At 31.3% G+C, this 24,320-nt stretch overlaps 2 protein-coding genes and 1 non-coding gene across 4 annotated transcripts; 1 reads left to right on the forward strand and 2 right to left on the reverse strand.

The window, feature by feature from the left end:
• Positions 1-3,380: 3,380 nt before the first annotated feature.
• On the reverse strand, positions 3,381-6,187 carry LOC105791155 (rRNA 2'-O-methyltransferase fibrillarin 1). Its single transcript, XM_012619096.2, has 7 exons — positions 6,051-6,187; positions 5,617-5,912; positions 5,330-5,425; positions 5,130-5,207; positions 4,859-5,035; positions 3,913-3,981; positions 3,381-3,821 (listed from the first exon to the last, which is right to left on the reverse strand). Exons 1-7 carry the CDS (start codon positions 6,064-6,066, stop codon positions 3,642-3,644), a joined length of 912 nt encoding a protein of 303 aa, XP_012474550.1. The 5' UTR covers positions 6,067-6,187; the 3' UTR covers positions 3,381-3,641.
• LOC128032313 (small nucleolar RNA snoR60) lies at positions 4,514-4,586 on the reverse strand. The gene has a single exon (XR_008188440.1). It is a non-coding gene; the product is annotated as a small nucleolar RNA snoR60 (small nucleolar RNA).
• Positions 6,188-15,933: 9,746 nt separating the features above from the next.
• Positions 15,934-18,291, forward strand: LOC105791157 (BAHD acyltransferase DCR). 2 transcript variants are annotated; one of them, XM_052635049.1, is made up of 3 exons: positions 15,934-16,069; positions 16,245-16,687; positions 17,246-18,291. In XM_052635049.1, the coding sequence occupies exons 1-3, from the start codon at positions 16,042-16,044 to the stop codon at positions 18,119-18,121; spliced, it is 1,347 nt and encodes a 448-aa protein (XP_052491009.1). In that variant the 5' UTR covers positions 15,934-16,041; the 3' UTR covers positions 18,122-18,291. The 2 variants fall into 2 exon arrangements, with proteins under 2 accessions (XP_052491009.1, XP_052491008.1); XM_052635048.1 differs by having other exon boundaries at positions 16,065-16,136.
• Positions 18,292-24,320: the final 6,029 nt, after the last annotated feature.

Raw genomic sequence — 24,320 nt, forward strand, 5'->3', positions numbered from 1 at the left:
GATTTGTAATGCCAAGGTTAGATTAATATTGAATGGTAAAACGTTTGTGTTACTTTAAAGTTTAAATCTAATAGCCGAAATAGGTAGTAGATGAATTGGTTGTGTGGGTGTAAATTTTTGGCATGATAATTATCATGTAAATGGGTGTACTATGATTGTATTTTGTACTTTTATTATGATTTATAGTGATAGGACAAAATGAGCATTATATATATATATATTATATTAGAAATATGTTCGAAAATATGGTATTGACTCTAAGGTTACATATATGTTTGAATGTCTTTATGTATGCAAAAGAAATTATCATGTACTAAGATCATTTAAAATTTGATTATTGAATGATTAAAAGGAAATGTACTTATGGTTTCTAAAATTGAATTTATATTACCTTAACCATGAATAGTAAAGAATGACTCTCCTAAGCTGTGTACTGTTCGGTAATGCCTCGTAACCCTAATCCGGCGACAGATACAGGTTAGGGGTGTTACATTGCGGATTCTCGACAACTTAAGTGAGCAGCCTTGAATAAAGTTTGTAAAACTAAACCTGACCTACAACTTGTGTGAGGAGCCCAAAATGTCACAACTTGTGTGAGCAAATCCAAAATATCACAACTTGTGTGAGCAAATTTGAGCATTACAGCTTGTGTGAGCAAATCGGTCATGTATATCTGAAGTTCAATTTACTTCAGTTCTCCGAGTGAAAGACAAAAATGAAAATGGTATTAAATGGAAACGAAATGGTCGGAATGAATATATATGAATGAAGTTGTACATATGTTATAAGTTGATATGATAGAATGCTATATATATGGCATAATTGCAAAAAATACCCTCAACATTTAGGGGTTTTTGGTTTTGTCCCCTTGACCTTTTTTTATTAAGGCCCTCAATGTAATGATTTTTTCACAAATCAGCCCAATTTTAACGGGAAATGTCAGTTGACCATTAGTCAAGCGCCGGTCAACAAAGTAACCTATGTGGCATGCCATATAAGCACAATGTCATGAATGACATCATCTATTTAACAAAATTCTTTTTTTTTTCATTTTGTTTCCATTTTGTTTCTTCTTCTCTCTTTCTCTCTTCCCCTCTATTCTATGTCATAGATAACATCATCAACTCTCATTTATGGAAGCCATTATCATTTGTTGTGTTTGTTTTATTTTCTCAGATAATCATTGTGAAACAGTGGTAGAAACAAAAAGAGAAAAAGGGAGAAAATTACAAAAACTGAAAGAAATAGGAAAAAATTCCTTTTCTTGAGTATCACACTCTGTTTTTTTTTTTTTGCTAAAAAAGGGAGCTTTTTTATTTAAATAGTGGGATAATCTAATCTAATATAATCATCAGGCCATGGCTGTTGTTGAGAATGCTTCGAATCAAGACACGTCAACTACAACAATGATGTCAAACGACCAAGATCAGTCAAAGTTTCAGTCAACAACCAATCTGAGCTTACACAACAACGAACAAGGGTTGTACAACAAAATCGGTGGAACCAACGGTGGTGGTGGTAAAGATGAGCTTGGGGATAGTTTCAAAAGAGATCTGAGAGAGTTACAAAAACCGTTTTCTAAGCCTAACCCCATGCTTGAAGAGTTTTTACCTCACTCCCTTGTTAACAATGGACTCAATGGTGGGTTTCACACTAACAATATTGTTTTACAAAACAACAATAAAATCTAAAGGAATGGTAATGCTAACTGCAATGGTGGTGGTAACAAAATGAAAAAAATAATAGATGGGAAGAGAGAAAGAGAAAAGAAGAAAAAAGATGGAAACAAAATGAAAAGAAAAAAATTGTTAAATAGATGATGTCATCTATGACATTGTGCTTATGTGGCATGCCACATAGGCTGCTTTATTGACCTGCAGTTTGATTAAAAATTGTAACATTGAGGGTGTCAATAAAAAAAGATTAAAGGCTCAACCGAATATGTGTGTGTGTTGGTATCAATACTAAGGTAAGGTATCGATACCTATAAGGAAGTATTAGTTCATTGATCCAAGTATCGATACCTTATGATTTTAATTTTATTTTATGAAACATTGAAGCTAAATTTGGTATCGATAACTTCAAAGGGTGTTGATATCAGTTGAGGAAATTTTGAAAACATTGCAATTTGATCATTGTTATGCTTAGGTCTATAAATGAGTTTTCGTAGGTTCAATTGAGGCTCAATTTTGATTATAAATGCTATTATGCATGAAATTTTGTCACGAATCGGTAATGGAATGAATTGATTGCTACAATTTGTATGTGGTTTGTTCCGGTAATTGTAGTAGCATTTTGTAGCTCAAGTTCGGCGACCAGACCGGGCGAGGGGTGTTACATGCATAAACTTTAAAAGTTTATTTTACTAGTTCATTACATATAAATTGTTCAAATATTTATTTTTGTTAATTCATTGCATATAAATACTTGAACTATTAATTACTAGATCAACAATTTAACAATGAAGTTTAATAGCAACTTAAGAATAAGTTTTAATAGTATTACCAATTGAACTCACTTATCATTACCATTGTATGAGAATCAAATTTTGAAAATTAAAAAACTTAGTAAAGTAGAAACATGAAAATAAGATTAATATTTTTTATATGAAATATATATACCAAAATCATATACAGATGAATATAAATTTTCCATATATATATATATATATATCATAAATATATTAAAATTATATTAATAAATAAATTAATATATTATATAATATTAAATTAAAAATTATTAGTAAAAATTTACAATGTAGCAACAATAACGGGTATGATCAATATTCATAGAATCAATGTAGAGCAATATTTTTATTTATTTTGAGTTTCCTTTTATCATTAAATTTAAAATTTTGTTAATAGACATTATTAATATTAATAAAATATTTTATAATAATAATTTAAGATTAAATGTTGTATTTATTTAATTTTAATTATTTTCAATGAAAATATTTCACTCATACCTTGTTTTGGATGAGAAATTTCTAAAACTAAAAGAAAAGAGATTTTTCAAAATGCATTATTTTAAAAACACTCATGTTTATAGCTATTTTATTTTATTTTTAAAATGTTTTTCAGAATTGTTGAATGGAAAAAAAATTAGTTTCAAATTTATCAAATAATTGCTTAAGTGTGATGACAAGTTATGGTGTAGAGAAAAATGAACTTGTGTTTTACATAGGATGGGATCCAAGTAAGTAAAGCATGTCTATATCTGAAAAAGAACACCAATTCATTCATCCGTAGAACACAAGGTTTTTTTTCTTGTTTTCCTTTCACCACCCAAATTTGACACCTTTGAACACCAATACCCAAGTGATTGGACATCAAAAGATATATAGCCCAATTTAAAACCCAAAGAGTGACATACTCTCCACATTTCTAAGTTGCTATTTTCACATTATAATAATATAAACTGTAGGTGGATTTTTTCAAGGCCATTTTGGTCATGGTCTAGCTTCCGCAAAATGGAAGGAGGAGATTTAAACCAACACGATATCCAAATGTTCAAAAACAAAATTTATATCGAGTTCTAATACAACCTAAATTGAACAAAATACATTAACTATTTTCTCAAACTCTACCCAACATCCATCAAACATGAACCATAAGATTAAAACGCCAGGCTAGCTCCAAACATTAGGCTGCACCAGCTTTCTGTTTCTTTGGCATGCGGTAGCCGCCAACAACACATGCATGGTCACGCTCAAATGGTTCGAGAGTGACTTGCTCGAAAGGCTTGAACTGCTCCTGTTGCAATTTCTTAACTTCACTCTGGAATACAGCCTCAGCAGGGACCGTTGAGTCAATGCAGTTTGCCTGAACAAATTCAAAATCTAATCAAGTTGATGTCTAAATGCACAGCTGTAGGATTCTTATTCAACTTCACCTACGTTTAAAATTCACTAACCTTGATTGAAATAACAAAATGACCTCCAGCCTTCAGGAAATACGATGCATTCAAAGCCAGAATTCTTGCCTGCAAACCAACAGAATCATCTTAAATTCATCTCCACGGATCAAAGGATATGAAAGATAATTTCAGCAGGCTGGAGACTAACAATCAGAGTACTTCACCATTTCATGGTTATAAAGTCAAATAAAAACAACTAAGAGAAAACCATCATATTTCATGTTCCATTCTCCTAAATCATACATGTCAAGTTTGGAATAAATTAAATTTACTTTTTGTTGCATGTAAAAAACGTTTCAACTGTTAAAATATACATCAATGAGAGAAATATCAGATTGATTTGAAAATTTACATGCATACCAAATGCAATTATATTGAAAATTTTAACAGTTGGACTGTTAAAAAGTTAGGCTGCTATACAAGAGTTTCATAGACATACTTCCTGGTAAAGAAGTAGAGTATCTATAAGTTTCAACTCTTCGTAGGCTTAATACTTGATACCAATATAGTATATAAAAACCCAAAACACATTTCTCAAAAGAGGAAAATCTTTCTTGAAACCAAATTTGCAAATTATTTAAGGTTGATGACTTAATATTGCATCAGATACTCGAGTTTGCATCATCCATGAAGTCCTGAAGGGGAATCCGAGTAGAGTTCATCATTTGCATTTTAACAAATACAGCCTTTTTCAAAGTCTGAAGATCAAAAGAACTATTTTGAAAACAAAAGATTAAAGAATCATCACATAAGAAGCCAAAAGAGAAAGAAACCAATCAAAACACGCAGGCATATTCAGAATAAAAAATTTGAAATGTATGTAGGTCATAGAGATGCAAACTACATGATCTCAAACTACCAATTAATTAAGCAAATAAAACTGCTTGTTTTCCAAAATTTCCTGAATCAAAAATAGAGTTGCAAAAATACATAAAAAGCAAACCTGATCAGGCTGCGCAACATCAGAAAATATCACATCCACCATGCCAACTAGCATCCTGTATTTAGCAGGATGCCTAGCATCTTCAATGATAGGTATAACGTTCGTTCGCTTCTTAGCCATGTTGACCAAATCCCTACCACTTCTGTGAGAAAATTCCACAGCATAAACCACTCCATTCTGAAGGAAAATGAAATGAACAAACAATAAGCAACTCTGCCAGGTACAAACATACAATGACATTAGAATATTTGGGGGTTAATACTATACTTACAGGACCAACAACATCGGATACATGAGAAACAGTGGTACCCGAAGCAGCTCCAAGGTAGAGAACCTTAGCACCGGGTTTCTTGATTAAACCCCAAAAAGAAACAGAATTAAACAGTTGTCAGGTATTTAAAAGTCTTACTAAGAGATACTCATGATGTACATTATATGAACAAGCATAAAAAAGGAAATGTGAAAGCTTACAATCCATATATTATCAACACCACCAAGAATTGCAGCTGCCAACTTGGATCGGAAAGGGTTCCAAACCCTGTACTCAACTTTGGTTCCATCTTCATTCTGTTAAGTGAAAAAATCATGAAGACCCTCAATTTTTCATTGCAAAGTTTATCATAATCTTGACAGCAAGTTTTAGAGAGAAAAAAAACAAATAGCCAAAAACGAAGTATATCCAATACATGATATCAATGATACTATCGTGGTAAATAAGAGAATGGAAATGGATTGTGTGATTAGAGAGACAAAATAACCTGAACAGCAATCCTCTTTTCATTGTAGACAGCCTCACCAGGCACCATATTCTTAGTAACAAGAGCATCTTCTTTACCCTTGGCAACAAAAACTCCCTCGTGTCTATGGGGCTCAACTACAACCTTGCTCCCACCTTTCATTCCTCCTCTTCCACCACCACGTCCTCTTCCTCCACCGCGGCCACCACCACGGGGCTTCATGCCACTGCCTCCCCTATCGCCACCTCTTCCACCACCACCACCCCTTCCTCTCCCTCTCCCCCCATCACCTCTGCCCCTAAACCCACCACCACGGCCTGCACATAATCAAACATTAAAATAACAGAACATGACTCTAAAATCATTTAAAGAAAAACAGAGGACTGAGATGCTTATAAGCTCCAGACTATCAGACCCAGCTGTTTTAACCATATAAAAGAAAAGAAAATGGTTACCTCTTGGAGGTCTCATACTTGGTAGAGTTCGATAGCAAGGAGAATTAAAGGCAAAGCAAATGGAATGATAGTGGGGGGGGAGTGATGGCTAGGGGTTCTGCGATATATAGAATGAAGACTAGGGTTTTAGGAAGGGGCGAAAAAGAGAAGGGTTTATACTTTATAGGACAAAGGCCCACATTTAGAACAGTGGTAAAAACAATGGGCTTGTTGGACTACGTCAATGGGTGGCAGTCTCATAGCCCAAGTTCCTCGTTTCGGTGTTTTTTTTATTTAATTGATAATAAATCTTTTAAATTTTAAATTTATAAAATTTATTTATTCTGCAGAAATTCTTTTAAATATATTATTTAAAAATAATAGGCTTAATGTTGTAAAAAGCTCTCAAATTTTTTTTTTTAAATTAAGCCTTTGTTCTTCTTTTTTTACCTCAATTGCTAAAATGCATCAAAAATATCATTTGACCATAAACTTTAACAATTGATTGTTGAAGTTAACTGCCTCTAACTTTTTTAGTTAAAGCCACTCCATGTCACAACCAAGGCGTGACATGTGGCAAAAAATTATAAAAAAATAAAAATTAATAAAAGTTATAAAAATTACTAAAATTTAATAAAAATATAAAATATATTTAAAAATTATAAAATGCATCAAAAATTTTTTTTAACCATTAACTTTAACAGTTAACCGTTAAAGTTAATGGCCCCTAGTTTTTTTTTTCAATTAATACCATTGTGTGTTGCAACACAACGTGACATGTGGCACAGAAATGATAAAAAATAAAAATCAATAAAATTAATAGAAAAATTATAAAATGTTTCTTTTGGTATGATAATTTTATATTTTTTTACAAATTTTGTGTTTCTTTTATTTTTTTTATAATTTTCTTATGACTTTATAAAATTTTATAATTTTTTCTATATTTATATGTTTTTATAAAAATTACAATTTTTTACAAATTTTTATAACAATTTTTTGAATTTATAATAAATTTTAAATATTTTTTTTATTTTTTATTAAAATTTAATAAGTTGTATAAGTTTTATTGATTTTATTTTTATCATTTTTTTGACACATGTCACGTTGTGTTTGTGACATGTGATGGCTTTAACTTAAAAAAAGTCGGAGCGGTTAGCTTTAACAGCCAATCGTTAAAGTTAACGGTCAATGGGTCTTTTTGATGCATGTTGGCAATTGAGTGTAAAAAAAAAGGGGGGGCTGAATTGCTTTTTTTGAAAAAGTTTGAGGGTCTTTTTAATGCATTTTGAAAGTTCAATTATCGAATTGAGTGCCAAAAAAAGTAGGGTGTAACACCCCATACCCGGTCCGGTCGCCAGACTTGAGCTATAAGGTGCTACAAGCAAATACGAAACATTTGATTATATTTAATAGTCCAAATACCAATTCAATATCACTTTTTTTCATATAGTATCAAGTACAGCATTCAATTCAATCAATTTTGGGTTTATATTGAGCTTACGAAAGCTTAAAACCAATACGGTATCAATCAGGGATCAAATAAAAACAAGAATAAAAAAATAAGAAAATTTTACAAACTGGGGTCACATAGTCATGTTCCCTAACCATGTGAAAAACTCAGGCTGTGTGGGTCAAAAGTGCAAATACTCAAAAGATGTCACACGACCATGCCGTTGGATCATGTAACAAACTGTGATCGTGTGCACTAAAATCACCTTAAACATGCAGATCACACCGCCGTGTCATATGCCTGTGTATGGCACACAACTATGTGTTAGGTCGTGTATTAGGTCGTGTATACCTGTAGATATCTTCCAAAACAAGCTTTCTAACCCTAAATCACTTACATCACAAGCAACATTTTATATCAAGTTTCAACCGGTTCAAAAGCATTGATATTATACCAAAAATATCACTTATAACAATCAACCTAAGTGTCTAACCAATATGCCACATTTGGCACCTCAATCCAACAAGTCAAGTCCAAACATAACATTATATTCAAACAAATCCAATATGTCATCCAAGGCGTCTCAAAACAATTAATATAGCGTACATCATTTGACCATTTTAAACACCCTATAATAATGTTTCCATTCAACCATTCAAACATGCACAAACCTTACCAAATCCATTCAAACTTAGCATACACATACCATTCATTTGCTAGCACATTTATAACATATTACTTTATCACCACATAAGCATTATAACATACATACCTATACCATCAACAAGAATTACCCAATACCAATATTATTACCAACTTATAATTATATACATATTCACATAACATTCAAATTGTTAAATTCATCCAACACATAACATATTCAACCACAAAACTCTCTTAGGGACATACCATGACCAAACCAAAATTATCGCCAACTCTTGAGTCCAAGATTGCCATTAGATGCTGAAGTCGTTATACAAGATCACGTATTTAATCTAACCCATTCATGGAAACAATTGAACGTTGAGTAATCCATACAAATACATCACTATAAACAATATTAATATGATAGGATTTTAAGAGAACTTTCAAGGTTTTATTAAAACATAACATTATACCAAATGTTTTAATTATACCATAATGACATACCATACCCCAATTTCATACCAATCTTTCGAAGTGAAGAATTTACTCCTGACGCTCATCGATACGATTGGCACCCAGTGCCTCATCTAACAAATCAAAGTAACCCAATTACAACCAGCGCTCATCAATTTAATTGGCACCCAGTGCCTCATCGGGTAAACTGAAACATTACTTGTATATTCACTAAGTAACGAATTTTTCCATAGAATTTTCAATTATATCCCAACAACCAATATTCATAACTCAATTCAACAAGTCGTCTCAAAACATAACATTTTTCAATTCAATACAATTTAGTCCTTCATCACGATAATCAACATTTCACAACAACTTGATTCCATCAATTATTTTCAACTTACTTTTACCTTTGATCATGCTAAGCAATGAAAGTATATAGAAATTTAAATGAATTAATTTATGAAATTACAAACCATAAGCCCCAAGCTATGCATGTACATTTAAACTATGTCATATCATTAGATACATATCAATTTCATAATCAAGTTCAACATCCACTAATTTCCATTCAACTAAACAAATATACCTCAATATGGTACCCAAATTATACCAATACAATTTGTACAAATCTAATCTATATTATATAACATTCACCCTTTATAATCCTTTCAGTTTCATAGTATTTACTTCATACCATCAATCAATTGTTACCTAGTCAATATCTATTTTACATAAAGATATTTTATATTTTTCGATTAAATCTTTTTATGCCAAAACATTATATAATAACAATTCAACTATAAAGCAAAACAATATAATCCAAATGTATCATCAATTAATAAAGTAAGTCCCACATGAATTACCTAACCAGCCCAGCAACAAATACAACACCAAGGACTATTTTGCAATTTTTTTTCTCTTTTTGCAATTAATCTCCAATTGGTTCAATCCTTGACCTATATAACAATTAAGTTAAATTTATCAATTCAAATACTTGAAAAGCTGAAATACATGCATATTACCTATTAATTTCATTTTGAAAGTTTTCTAAACTTTTACATTTTATTCAATTTAGTCCTTAAAATCGAAACTAGCATAACTTTCACATTTGAGCTCCAAATTTTATACCCATTTCAAATTCATCCATCTACATCCTCTATTATCAATAATTATAGAAATTTAAAGCTAATTTCAAATTATTTACACTTTAGTCCCTATACTCAAAATTTAACAAATTTCACTTTACAAATTAGTCCATAATCAAATCTAAACTTATAACTAAGCTATTTAACAACAAAAACATAAAAAAATCATCAAGGGAAACATTTCAAAACTTTAAAAACTTTACGATTTAGTACTCAGGTTAGCTAGATTAAGCTACAATGATCTCAAAAATATAAAATTTATGAAAAACGAGCTTAGAATTAATTACCATGCAAGGAGAAGAAGATGGACGAATGTTTCCTTAGTTCATCCATGGTGAATTCAATTGGGAGAAGAAAAATGGGAAAAGATGATAGACTTATTTGTTTTTCTTTTATGTTTTATCTTATTTTATTATTAATTAAATACTATAATTAACATATTTCCTCTTAAAACCATGCTATGACCGTCCACTATAATTGAATATGACATAATTTCCATTTAAATCCTTCAATAATATACTGTTTGACTCATTTAGCTAATAAGGACTAATAGCAATTAATTTTTTTATTTTTACGATTTAGTCCTCGTACTTCAATTAATCATCCAATTACTAAAATCTCTCGATAAAAATTTAATTCAACTATAAAACAACTCCATAAATATTTAATAAAAATATTTATGAGCTCGATTTATGAAAATGAGGTCTCGATAGAGGTGATCATGGGCCGAGCAGCCCGGCCCGACGGCCCGCCTGAAATATGGGAGGGTTTGGGTACAAATATAGGCCCGAAATATGGTTTTGGGCAAAAAAATGAGGCCCGTTTAGAAAACATGCCAGGCCTCGGGCACCACTTTTTTGGCCTGAGGTTCGGCCCAACCCGAATATATAATAAATATAAATTTTTTATTTTTTTAATTTTAAAATACTTTTTTTATTTTTTTATTTTTAAAATAAATTTTTGGTGTTTATTAAAAAAATGGGTCGGGCCGGGCTCGGGCTTAGGAATTTTTTCTCGGGCCGGGCCTGGACAAAATTTCAGGCCCATATTTCGGGCTGGGCCCGGGCCTAGGACGCGGGCTGAAATTTTTTTCTGGGCCCAGCCCGGCCCATGATCACCTCTAAGTCTCGATACCTCATTTTTCAAAACCACTGACTTTTGAACCAATACACGTGTACCTTGACAAACTTTCTAAATAGCCAAAATTAATAAACCATAATTCAATATAATACTATAACGACCTCGTAAATATTAATAAATAATATTTACAGACTTGACCATTAGAGAATGGGGTTCCGAAACCACCGTTTCCAGCACCACTGGAAAACAGGTTGTTACAGAAGGGCTTAATTGCTTTTTCTGAAAAATTTTGAAGATCTTTTTGATGCATTTTGAAGTTCAAGTACCAATTGAGTGAACAAAAAAAAGCAATGGCTTAATTGCTTTTCTTTAAAAAAGTTTGATGACCTTTTTGATGCATTTTGAAAGTTCGTTCAAGTACTCAATCGAGTGCAAAAAAAAAAAAGAAGAAGAAAAAAGCAAGGGCTTAATTATATTTTTTGAAAAAGTTTGAGGGCTTTTTACACCCTTAAGCCAAAATAATATAATATAATTGTCGAAACCATTTTTATTTTGAAAAACGGGGTCGACTTGAATTTTGAAAAAAAAATGAAAATGGGAGTCGCCACTGATCCTTTTTATTTAGGTGTGATCGGGTCACCGCAAAAAGTGGTTATTTTTAATAAGCGAATTGACTTTATTAAAACAACGATTTTGGTTCACGAAATTTAGAAAAACGGGTTCGGGAGTCGGTTACGTACGAGGAAGGATTAGCACCCCCGTAACGCCCAAAAATTAGTACCTAGTTAATTAATTAATGTCTTAATGTCGAAAATTGAAAACTTTGAAGAGATTTAAAATACGATCTTTTGTTTTTTAAAAAAACTTATATAAAACAAGTTACTCGATAAGACCCTCTCATTTCGAAAAGAGAAAATGTTACACCCAATGAGTTAGGGCATGATATTTCACTTCCTCAAAAACGAGCTTGTCCAAAAAAACTCGTGCAATAAAATTTAAAAGGATATTCAATTGTTTAAGTCGATGAAGAAATTGCATTAATACGTTAGGGCACAATTTCTCAAAATTCTAAACATTGAATATTACCTTTATTATTTTAGAAAAATCCTCATCTCGAGAAAACAACGTGTCATATCCAATGCGTTAGGACACAACGTATTGAATTCTCGATAATGAGCTTTTTATTTATGTTATGATTAAAGAGCATTCTCGATTATTCAGATTCAACGAAAGAGTTGGAACCCAATACGTTAGGGCTCAATCCTCTCGAAGATTCTAAATACCGAGTATTGCCTTTATTTTTCAAATTTTCTCTTTATGCGAATTTGGGTAAAATTATATAATGGAGTAACAATTGTTATAATGTAAATATAAATAGCACGATCAAGAATAATAATAATAATAATAATAATAATAATAATAATAATAATAATAATAATAATAATAATAATAATGAAAAGATAAATAAAAACAAATCAATCATGTATACACAATATCAAGTAAATAAACAAATAAAACCGAAACATTTAAAGAATATAATAATGATAATAATGGTCATGTGAATAAATAAATAAACATTAAGTAAAGCAATAATAATAACAAAGAAAATAGATAAAATTATAAAATATAAAAAATATATGTACATATAAGAAAAATATATATGTATGTGAATTATAAAAATAAAAATATATAAATATACATATTTTAATATGTAATATATATAAGTATGTATATAAAATTATCAAACATAGAAAATATATAAAAGTATGTGTATATATATATTTATAAAAATTAAAAATGTGTACGATATGTATATATTATAAAACGTATGTATATATACATGCATATATATAACAAAATTTGAAATTTAAAGGCATAAAAAGTAAATAATAATGATACAAGATTAATGATGTCACATAATAGTATTAATAATATTAAAATAATTAATTTAATAAAAAACTAAAATAACAAATAGAGGATTAAATAGCATCAATAATCAAAACCAATGAATTTAAAACAAAGAGTATAAAAAAAACAAGGCAAAATAAAATGTAAACAAATTTGAAAATAATGAATTTGAAAATAAATAATAAGGGAAAAAGAGATTTGAAATCAACAATATACAAATCAATAAATAAATTATACACAAATCAACAAAATAAGAACAAGTCACAGAAAATAAGAACGCAAGAGAGAGAGAGATTTGAGTGAATACTTTTAAGAATTATTATTATTCCCCACTCCCCTCCTTTACAATGAAGGGAGATGCCTTTATTTATAGTTGAGCCTCCCAAATCCAACGGTATAGATCAATTACATCAACGGCTAAGATTAAAGGGTATCTACAAATTAAATATCTAAGATTACAAAATCATATCTTCTAAGATTGCATATCATATCTAAGATTGTATATTCTTGAAGATTATGTTTCCATAAGCTTGTAGATGGACCTATAAATATGTCATTTATAATATAAAAATATTGTAAAAAAAACGACTAAGCTCCCAAGCTCAACGATTGTTGAGCATCAATTTTTTTATATAATGCCTAGAATGATCTATAATTCCTCTTCAACCCTTTAGTCCTCAACTTTTGAAATTATAATTTGTATATTAGCAATTTTAGTCCTCAACTTTTATATTCTTTTATCAATTTGACCCTAGTTCTATATAAAAATTATAAAAAATCAAAATTAGTTTTAAAAAATAAAATTTTGTATAAAAATTCTAGAAAATAAAATCTCAAAATATTATTTTGAAGAAAAATATATATGGGAAATAAAGAAAATCATTATGCTATAAAATCTAATAACAAGTTAAAAATAAAATCAAACCAAACAAAGTCGATCATTACATATTTCTTCAGTGTTTCTTGAAACTAAATTAATAACATCTTGAAGTCAAGTTTCAAGCCACTGAAGAACATTCAGAATTGATATCACAAAGACTTGTGAAATTGACTCTAATATCATTTTTTAAACAAAAAAAATTATACCACAAAATTTTATTTTTCAAACTCAATTTCAAATTTCAATCCATTTAAATTAAGTTTCAAAACCCAAATTATATTTTAAATTTCATTTAATGAAAAAAGGAAATAAAAGAAGCAATTATTATTTTTGGAAGGAGATGGAAAGGAGAAGGCATAGCAGGGGCGACCAGCAGTTGATATTTGGATGGATTGGTACAGCAAATATGGATGAAAGGGGAAAATTCGAGCAGCAATAAATTGGAGAATAGAATTTAATGTTGACTATAGTCAAACTACCCAAATTTAAATGGGACGGCTAGGGGAAGAAATAATATAATAAACACACACACCACCATCCTTTTTCCCTTTCCTCTAAATTACTCCCCACTAATTTCTCGTATCAAATTTTACTCGAAAATTCTCCAACCTCGAAATTTTATGACGTTATACATAAAAAGGTCAATTTACGTAAATCATCACGCATTTTACTTCGACAACTTGACATTCCAACGCTAAAAATCCATGTCAATATTCAGCGACCCCAACAATATTTGGACATCGCCACTTCTTTCTTAACTCGAGCTTTATATCTACATCGTACCGAGAGGTGAAAATGAAGCAATGCCGCCATAATTTACCTACAATTTTAAGCTATAGTGATGAATATTTAATGCTGGCCAGACTTAATTTACCTACAATTATAAGCTGTAGTGATCAACATTTATTGCTTCCCACCACTGTACCTTAACACAGCATGAACTGTCCATCACAATTCTTTTATGCAATCATTTAATGTTCAGTTTTCGCCTCTTATGTCAATTACAACCATAAAATATGATGTACCACTGCCATTTTCTTACTAATATTTTGTACATATAACATCTTCTTTCCCCTCCAATTAAATATTATTTTAATTTTTTATTTTTTTAACTCTTAATCTTACAGTATTTATTAAATCACGTATATTTACTTTGCAAATGTGGATGCCACATCAACAATTAATTAAATTTTAAAATTTTAAAAATATAAAAAAACTTTTTAATATTTTTTAATTTAAAAAACTAATTAATTACTAACATGGAATGCACATGGACTGCCACATAAAAGAAATTAACGTGATTTGACAAATAATACAACCTCAAAAAAGAAAAAAAATTAAAATAAATTTTGTTATAAAGTTAAAAACAAACATGGTAAATAGTATTTCAATGGTCCCCTTTGGCTCTGTTTCCTCAGGAGCTGCCTTTCCAATCCGTCATTCAACAATGATAACAACATTAGATTTACACGTGATGGATTGGATTTGTGGGAATGTTATCCGTCATATATTTATATAAATATATTGTGGACTGGTTTGTTGAGTTCACATTAATTCTTTGGATGGCCTATCAACCAATTTACATGAATCTAATTGTTGAAAGAGGTATATTTAATATTACTATGTTGCATATTTCATAACTTCAATTATAGGTAGAGATAAAGTTGAGATGATCTATATTTTGAAGAGTGCATGGAAGAAAAAATCTTAATAATCTTAATAATGTAAATTCAAATTCAAATGATAATGAACTCGTTAAATAATAAAGAGGAGTAACCCAACAAATATGCACTAGAACAATTAAATAAAATTGCATACAATATTTATTTTTCTTGTTATTTTATTAGTAATAATAGTATATCAACAATTTTTTAGACTAACATAATAAATTATGATGGTTTGATTTTAATTTTGTTACTTGTTTAAAATTATTTTATCATAATAATAATTTTTATAGTAACTAATATTTTTAAAAAATATAAATTATGTAATTATATATAATTACGACATAAAAAATTATAATGTAATTACACCTCGTCAACTAGATAAGTTCATTCAATTGAAACATAACCTTAATACTACGTATTATATTACATCTTATTGTAATGTCGGAAGATTTGGCATGTCTGGAAGGTTTAAGTTGAATTAATAGCTGTGGGATTAGCCTTAAATTACTAGTATTAGTCTTCTAAGAAAAAATATATCATAAAAATGACATTCGCTCAATGATAAGAAGAAGACATTAAAATTATATCAATAATTTATAATTTAAAAATATTAAATATATTTATGAATAAATTATGATAAATATAATATTACAAATTATACATCATCTAACTTTAAGGTGTTTTTAAGTGTAAAATTATGATTTGATCGACAACTTAATAAATTTGTAGCTTCAAACCAGAAGAGGGGACGGAGGCAGAGGCAGGGGCAGGCATATTAATGGGTCACAACTGCTTTGCTCTCACAGGTAGGCATATTAATGCAACCCCCAACTACATCATCAAGTGTTTATGTTTCTATCTCATCTTCTATAAGTATCTCCATTGTCTAATCTCCTTTTTCTATCTACAACTTTTTGCATCTTTGAGAACTATATCCTCTTTCTAAAAATAAAACAAAATATTAATTAGGATATATGGCAGGTGATTCAGGGAAGAAGGACGAGATGTCAAAGGTGAAAATCATCAGCACAAGTCATGTGAAGCCTGGAAAGATGATAGGAAGAAAAGAATGTCAATTGGTTACTTTTGATCTCCCATATTTGGCATTCCATTATAACCAGAAGCTGTTGTTTTACAAGTGTGGGGAGTTTGAGGAGAAGGTGGAAAAACTCAAGGATGGGCTGAGAGTGGTTTTGGAGGAGTTTTATCAGCTAGCAGGCAAGCTTGGTAAAGATGAGGATGGGGTTTTCAGGGTGGAATACGACGACGATATGGACGGTGTCGAGGTGGTGGAAGCCACCGCCATGGAGATCGGCATCGAGGAACTGGCGGCTGAAGACGGCACTGCCTCTTTCAAGGACTTGATACCCTACAATGGTGTTCTGAACTTGGAGGGCCTTAACAGACCTCTCTTGTGTGTGCAGGTAATCACTTTCTTTAACTTGCTGTTTTTTGTCCATTAAATTGATGAAATTGCTAGGTTAAATCACAGAAAAACTATTAAGAGCTCACTATAGTAAGAGTAGAACTGCATTTTGTTCTCTCTACTTAAAAAGTGAATAAATTAATTATTATACATTAAATTATATTTTTTAAATAAAAAAATTACAATTTAAATTCTCATACAAAGACCTCGAATACTTTTACCGCTAAATCTCACTTATATATATCTCATTTCTATAGGGCAAGGATAGGTTCGTATTCCATTACATATAAAATATGTGTTGATATCATTTAGTGTCCATGCCAACCCACCTGCAATTATTTCATTTTGACACAACAAAAGCTTCAACCCTCTCCACTCGCCTTTTTTCCTTCTCAAGTTCATGGGCTTGAGATCCAAAGCAGTGGTAGTCCACTTGATAAAATGGACCCATTAGACAAAAAAAAATCAAAATAATGACAAAATGTTTAAAAGAGAGACTAACCCATTTTATAAAATATATCAATAGATTCATTATGATAATGATATTGTGGGATAGGTAACCAAGTTGAAAGACGGAGTGGCAATGGGGTGCGCATTCAACCACGCCATCCTTGATGGAACTTCCACTTGGCATTTCATGAGCTCATGGGCCCAAATCTGTAGCGGGTCCAACTCCGTCTCAGTCTCGCCGTTTCTCGAGAGGACCAAAGTCCGAAACACCCGCGTGAAGCTGGATCTCTCGCTCCCACCTAACCCTGTCAACGGTGACGCCAACCAAGGCCCCCAGCTGAGGGAGAAACTCTTCAGGTTTTCTGAAGCTGCCATCGACAAGATCAAGTCAAAAGTCAACTCTACCCCACCATCCGACTCCTCTAAACCATTCTCAACTTTCCAATCTCTAGCTTATCACGTTTGGCACCACGTAACCCTAGCACGTGAACTCAAACCTCAAGATTACACAGTTTTCACTCTCTTCGCTGATTGTCGTAAAAGGGTTGATCCACCCATGCCGGAAAGTTACTTCGGAAACCTAATTCATGCCATCTTCACCGTCACGGCAGCCGGGTTATTGTCGGCTAATCCACCGCAATTCGGTGCATCGTTGGTACAAAAAGCTATAGAAGCGCACAACGCGAAGGCCATCGAAGAACGAAACAAGGAGTGGGAAGCAGCACCGAAGATATTCGAGTACAAGGATGCTGGTGTGAACTGCGTGGCGGTGGGGAGCTCTCCCAGGTTCAAGGTATACGATGTGGATTTCGGGTGGGGAAAACCGGAAGGGGTGAGGAGCGGATCCAACAACAGGTTTGATGGGATGGTGTATTTGTATCAAGGGAAGAGTGGTGGACGGAGCATTGACGTGGAGATCGCCTTGGAAGCTGGAGCACTGGAGAAGCTGGAGAAAGATAAGGAGTTTGTGTTGGAAGTTTAGATCAATAATCAAGACCATTGTTATCATTTGTCTTGTCTTTCGTGATTTTGATCACAACAAATGTTATGTTTGTTAACATTTCTTACGCTATCCCCAGTTTGTTTCTCGAATCTACTAGCTTGTCTTTGGTTATGCTGTGCTGTCAATAACAACACGGAACTTACGTCTTATGTTGGTAATGCTGTCGTTTAGGACGATACAAACGTATCTCATGTTTGTTCGATGGAGAAATACCGAATTTTTGTTATACATTTACAATAATATATATTAATAAATTGGTAAAAAGAACTCCCTAGTCCCTCTCAATTTCAATATTAAGCAAATTGGTCCCTTCCAAAAAAATAAGAGTTATTTAATCCCTATCAATTTAAAAAATGAGCAACTAAGGACAATTAATCATAATATTAATATTTTCTGTCAATTTACATAAGTTTAATTGGTATAATAATATATTTAGCTCTCATAATTTGCATATTCTATCGGTTTGGTCATGATTTAACAAATTTAGCTTGTAATATTTGTGCAAACGTGTAAATATTGAGACTAAATTTGTTGAATTTTTAGAATAAATACCAAATTAACAAAATATATAAACATCGAGGGCTAAAATTGTTATTATACCAATCAAAATTATGTAAAATTGACAAAAGACATTAACACCATGTTTAATTGTCCTTAATTGCTCACTTCCAAAATTAATAGTAATTAAATTACTCCGATTTTTTAGAGAGATCAATTTACTCAATTTCAAAATTAAGAAGAACCATAGAAGTTTTTACCTTATAAAAATTTATGCAAAAACTAAATTAAGCTTTGATTTAAATCATAAAGGGATATTTTAAAAATCATAATCTCTAAACTATTTGTGATTTTTAGATTTATTATGAATTTAAATTGATTTTTTATAATTAAAAAAACACTCAAAGTGATAGTTTTTATTTTGCAAAAGGAACGAAGTTTTTGGTCATTTACCAAGTGAATTGGTTTATAGTTGACTTGTCACACAAATTTAGCCAAATACTTAAAATATAATACTAAATTATGGTACACCATAATAAAAGTGAAAAAAATTATGTAACAAATTATAAAACGGCAAACTACATATCCGTTAATTTAATGTATTGTACACTCATTTTAGTCACCCATGTAACACTTTCATACTTGACCCGATCATCGAGTTTGGGTACCGGAATGTTACATTCATTTTCGAAGCAACTTCAAAGAAATTCGGTTCAATTCCTTTATGATTTTGAGCTAACATGATCAATTGGTGTTTATAATGAAGTTTCAATTGATTTTCCAGGCTTTCATCGAGCTTTTGTTAGCTCTTCAATACTTTCGAGTCAAGTAGGGGCTAATTTGCAAAATTTTTAAAACTTTAAGGGTGCGTCGTTGTAACACCCCTAACCTTAATTTGTCGCTGAAACAGGATTATGGAGCATTATCGGACCTTCCAACCAAGTACGAACTTTTCATATCATTTAACATACATATTAGAAACTAATCATAATCACTCATATTATCCCTTATATGAGCCCTCGAGGCCCAGAATACACATTAGAAATGAATCGGGACTAAACTGAACACTTAGAGAATTTTCGTAAAATTTTAAAATTCTTCCTAGCTGCAAGGGACACACGCCCGTATGGCCAAACTGTGTGGTTCACATGGCCAAGAGACACACCCGTGTCCTAGGCCGTATGACCATTCGATGTGGAGCACACGGCCGTGTCCCATCCCGTGTCTATGCTCGTGTGACTCTCTGACTTGGCTCACATGGCCAAGCTACACGCCCGTGTGCTAGGCCGTGTGAAAATACCTAGGCATTCTGTTTCTCAATTTTAAAGATGCAGGGGACACACGACCAGACCGCACGCCTATTTGCTAGGCCGTGTGATATAAATGCCCGTGCCTCTGCCCGTGTGGACGAAAATAAGCCATTTTAAGGCCACATTTCTCACCTATTCTTGATTTCAACCTAAACACCTCAAATTTCATACTCATAGGCCATAACAAGACTTTCAATACAACCAATTCTTAGCTTTAAAAATGTCATATTATCACATATATCCTAACATTCTAACTACCACATTAATCAATTCACACATTTGATTACTTATATCAACCATATTTTACCAACTCATTCACCAACATGCCTATAATTTATCCATCAATTAATCACACCCAAACATATATCTAGCATAATAAGACCACACATACATATTTAAGTTGTTTATGTGAACAAAACATCATTCATAACATTTATACAAGCTAACTTTGATCAAATACACACCAACCCTATACATGCCATATAAACCATAGTGTACGTTTCAAAGACTACCGGAATGAACTGGATAGTGTGGCTTGTTGTGCTGATTTGATCTCCCAACCTCACGATAATCTACAAAGACATTAAACAACACAAGTAAGCTTAATGAAGCTTAGTAAGTTCGATAGGTTAAACATAAATCTTACCGAACCTACTATAACAAATCAATTAAGTAATCATTCAATGTACACTTCCTACCAATCACAACCCCAATTGATGAATACACTTATTTTAGATCAATTCCAACATTAAAAAACAAATCTTCCAATTTCAATTATATAAGTCACTTACCAAATCTTACCAAATTGGAAAACGACTTGCGGATAATAGTACATCGTTTTCAAAAGCCTGAGGGTTGAACAGAAGCTCATGAGAGCTAAATAGAAACCCATAAGGGTTGAACGGAAGCTCGTAAGAGCTGAACGGAAACCCATAAAGGTTAAACAGAAGCTCAATAGAGCTGAACGAAAACTCATATGAGTTAAACAGAAGCTCGTGAGAGCTAAACGGAAAGTAAACACGAAAGTTCGCAACAAATTCTAAACCTCGGTTTACTTGGGTAATTTCCTGTCATTTTCTTCCAATGCCGTCAATTCATCGATTGCTGAATGTACTTATATCCCGCGATCCACTCGTTTCGAACATTCAATTTAATTTCATAGCTTTAACGATATTTCATTTTCAACAATAGTTATAATTAAATACATAATACCATTCAATAATTAAATATATATACATTAAAGTTTAACCATACGAACTTACCTGGGTTGAATTGTAATATTTGTAGAAGTTCAAAGATTATTATGCTAATTTTCCTTTTTCACGAGTATCTACGGCTCTTGATTTAAAATATAAAATTACTCATTCATTATCATATATTTCAGTTCTAATTCACTTCACAATTAATACCCTCAATTTTTGAAGTTACACAATTATCCCAACTTTTACAACTTTTGCAATTTAATCCCTTAACTAGTTAGTCCACTAAATGAACTAATCTTTCTCAATTGATAATTTATCAAAATATTCTAGGCCATCATACAGCCCTTACTAAATAGAATTTAATACCAAACCCTAATATTTGACCTTTTCACAATTTGGTCCTAAAATCAACATCTAACAAAATTACTATATAAAATCATCATGCAACAAAATTAAAGCTCTAAATCCATGATATTTCATCAAATGCATCCATTATTCATCAATGGTAATTTTCAAAATTCTCAATAAAATCAAAAACTAATGTAATAGCTAGTTGAACCTAATAGTAAAAGTCTTAAAAACACAAAAATTACAAGAGAAAGGCAAGAATTAAACTCACATGAAGCTAAAATATGAAAACTAGCTTTTAGAGCTCTTCAATGGTGGTTTTGGACAGAAAATTGGAGAAGAAATGATCTAGAAACTATTAAAATCTCATTTGGCTATTTTAATTTTATTTTATTTCCAATTTTGCCCTTAAATCACATAATTTCATTATTTTTTTCTGCTTATGCCGCCTCAGCCATCCCATGTGTGTCTATTTGCTTTTTTTTCCTCCTTTATTTACTATTTAGGCTATTTAATCACTATTTCTTTAATTAGCAACTTTTACACCTTTTTCAATTTAATCATTTTTAATTAATTAACTATCAAAATTTTAAAATTTTCTAACGAAACTTCAATACTACTTTAGTGGCACTCCGTAAATATTTATAAAAATATTTATAGCTCGGTTTATAGAAACGAAGTCTCGATACCTCATTTTCTAAACCACTTGACCTATTAAATCCTTATAAAACATAAATTACTAATGTAAAAATTTTTCCAAATTCACATTTGACTCGTAAATACTAAATAATAAAATTTACGAGCTTAATCGTCGGATTTGGTGGTCTCGAACCACTATTTCTGACACCACTGAAAATCGGGCTGTTACAGTCGTGACTTCGGGAATCTCCATGTCGCGACGTGACTGCCTAACTTGTGCTTATTGCGACTTCGAGGCCTTCGACATCGTGACCTCGGTTTTTTTTCACCCTGATTTCCATTCTTCAATTTATCAACTAGGACTTCATTAATTCATTTTATAACTCTTCTATTATTTCCCCTCTTATCTTCATTCCACATCCTATATGTACATGTATTTATATAAGAATCTTTGACCTTCAGTATGTCATGCTTATATATAATAGTCACTAAATTATTAATATATTGCTTTATAGTGTTTCGAATTAAGACCCACTTTTTGTTTTTGAATCTAGACTCAATGACCTTTTTACCATTAAAATTTCAGAATTTCTACTTTGTGATAGCCCGAAATAGGGCCTAATCGGAATAGTGGTTTCGTAACCACAAATTTGAAGTGAATAGTTTAATTTTATAAATTTTTATTAATTTCCGATTGATTGAAATATTGTGTGAAAATATGGATAGGAAATTTTAATGATTTAGTGCGTAATTGAATTTTTAGGACTAAATTGAGAAAAATGCAAAGTGTGTCTAATTAGTGATTAAATGACTTAATTGAATTATTGCATGAAATTGGAAGTATTTATGTGGCAATTAGACCATAGATTAGTGATATGGACACAAAAGGGTAATTCTAGAAAAATATCTAAGTAATGGGTCAATGGCATTTTTGTCCAAATTGAGAAAAAGACAAAATAAAGTGAAAATAAGTGCCCATCCTCTTCAAAATCAGACGTTTGCTGCCAAAAAATTTCATGTCACCATAGCTAGGGTTCTTGATTTTTCTAAGCTCAATTGTAAGTGATTTCTTGCCCCGTTTTTAATTATTTTCTTATTTTTATGCTTATTGAAGCTTGAATTTCATGTCTCTACCATTTAATTTAAATGAAATTAAAGTTTAAAAATTGACCCATTCATGATATGATTGTAAAATGATTAGTGATGTTTAGATAATGAATGTTTGAAGTGTTAATTACAAGTTTTACTAGATGAATTTCAATGAAAATGTTGAAAAAGGACTAAATTGTGAAAGATGGTAAAGTGTGCATGAAGTTGTGATTTTGTGAAATTGGGGGCTGTTATGAGCATGAAATATGATTTAGTGAATTTTATTTTTACGAGCTTTGGGACAAAAGTGGAATTTTTGAAAAGTTATGGGAAAAAATGTAAGTTCGTCAAAATATTGTGTATGAGTTGTATTTGAATGGAATGTTGATAAAATGCATTAAATTGTGTTAATATAGATCAAGAAAGAAGAAATAGTGGAAGAGATCGAGGAAAAGAGAAGGTTATCGACTAATTTACAAAAATAGTCATTTTGCATCCGAGGTAAGTTATGTGTAAATAATAGTTATATTTTTATAAATTGTGAATTATATTTGATATGTGAATTAATATTGAATGTGGAAGAAAAATTGTTCATGAATTATTCAAATGATAATGTGTTGAAAATAAAGTGTTAAGTGTAAATTCCCGGTTGAACTTAGTAATAGAAGTGGATACAAGTGACATGTCACTAGAGATCAGTGTTACAGTGTTACAGTGTTACAGTTGAGTCCTGGTGTTGGGTGATCTAGCATGTGTTGCGACACTGACGACTTTGTGTGAGCAGGCCCGTGGACATTTCCAGTGTTATTGATCAGTGGTAGCTTCGGCTACATATCAGTGGTAGCTTCGGCTACATATCAGTGTGACACTTATGTGCTAAATCTCTACGTATCTGTGTATATTCCGAGTGTTCAACGGGATTAATAATGAGTTAAAGTGAATATGAAATGAAGTGTGTATGCAGGTACAATTGAAAGAATTGAGCATATGTGATAAATGTTAAGTATGAAAATGTATATGCAAGTGAATTGGTAAGATTGTGCATGTGTAAGTGATTGAAATTGCTAAGAAATGTTTTGATTAGTTATATGT

This window comes from Gossypium raimondii, chromosome 8, assembly GCF_025698545.1.
Source record: "Gossypium raimondii isolate GPD5lz chromosome 8, ASM2569854v1, whole genome shotgun sequence".
Classification (NCBI taxonomy): domain Eukaryota; kingdom Viridiplantae; phylum Streptophyta; class Magnoliopsida; order Malvales; family Malvaceae; genus Gossypium; species Gossypium raimondii.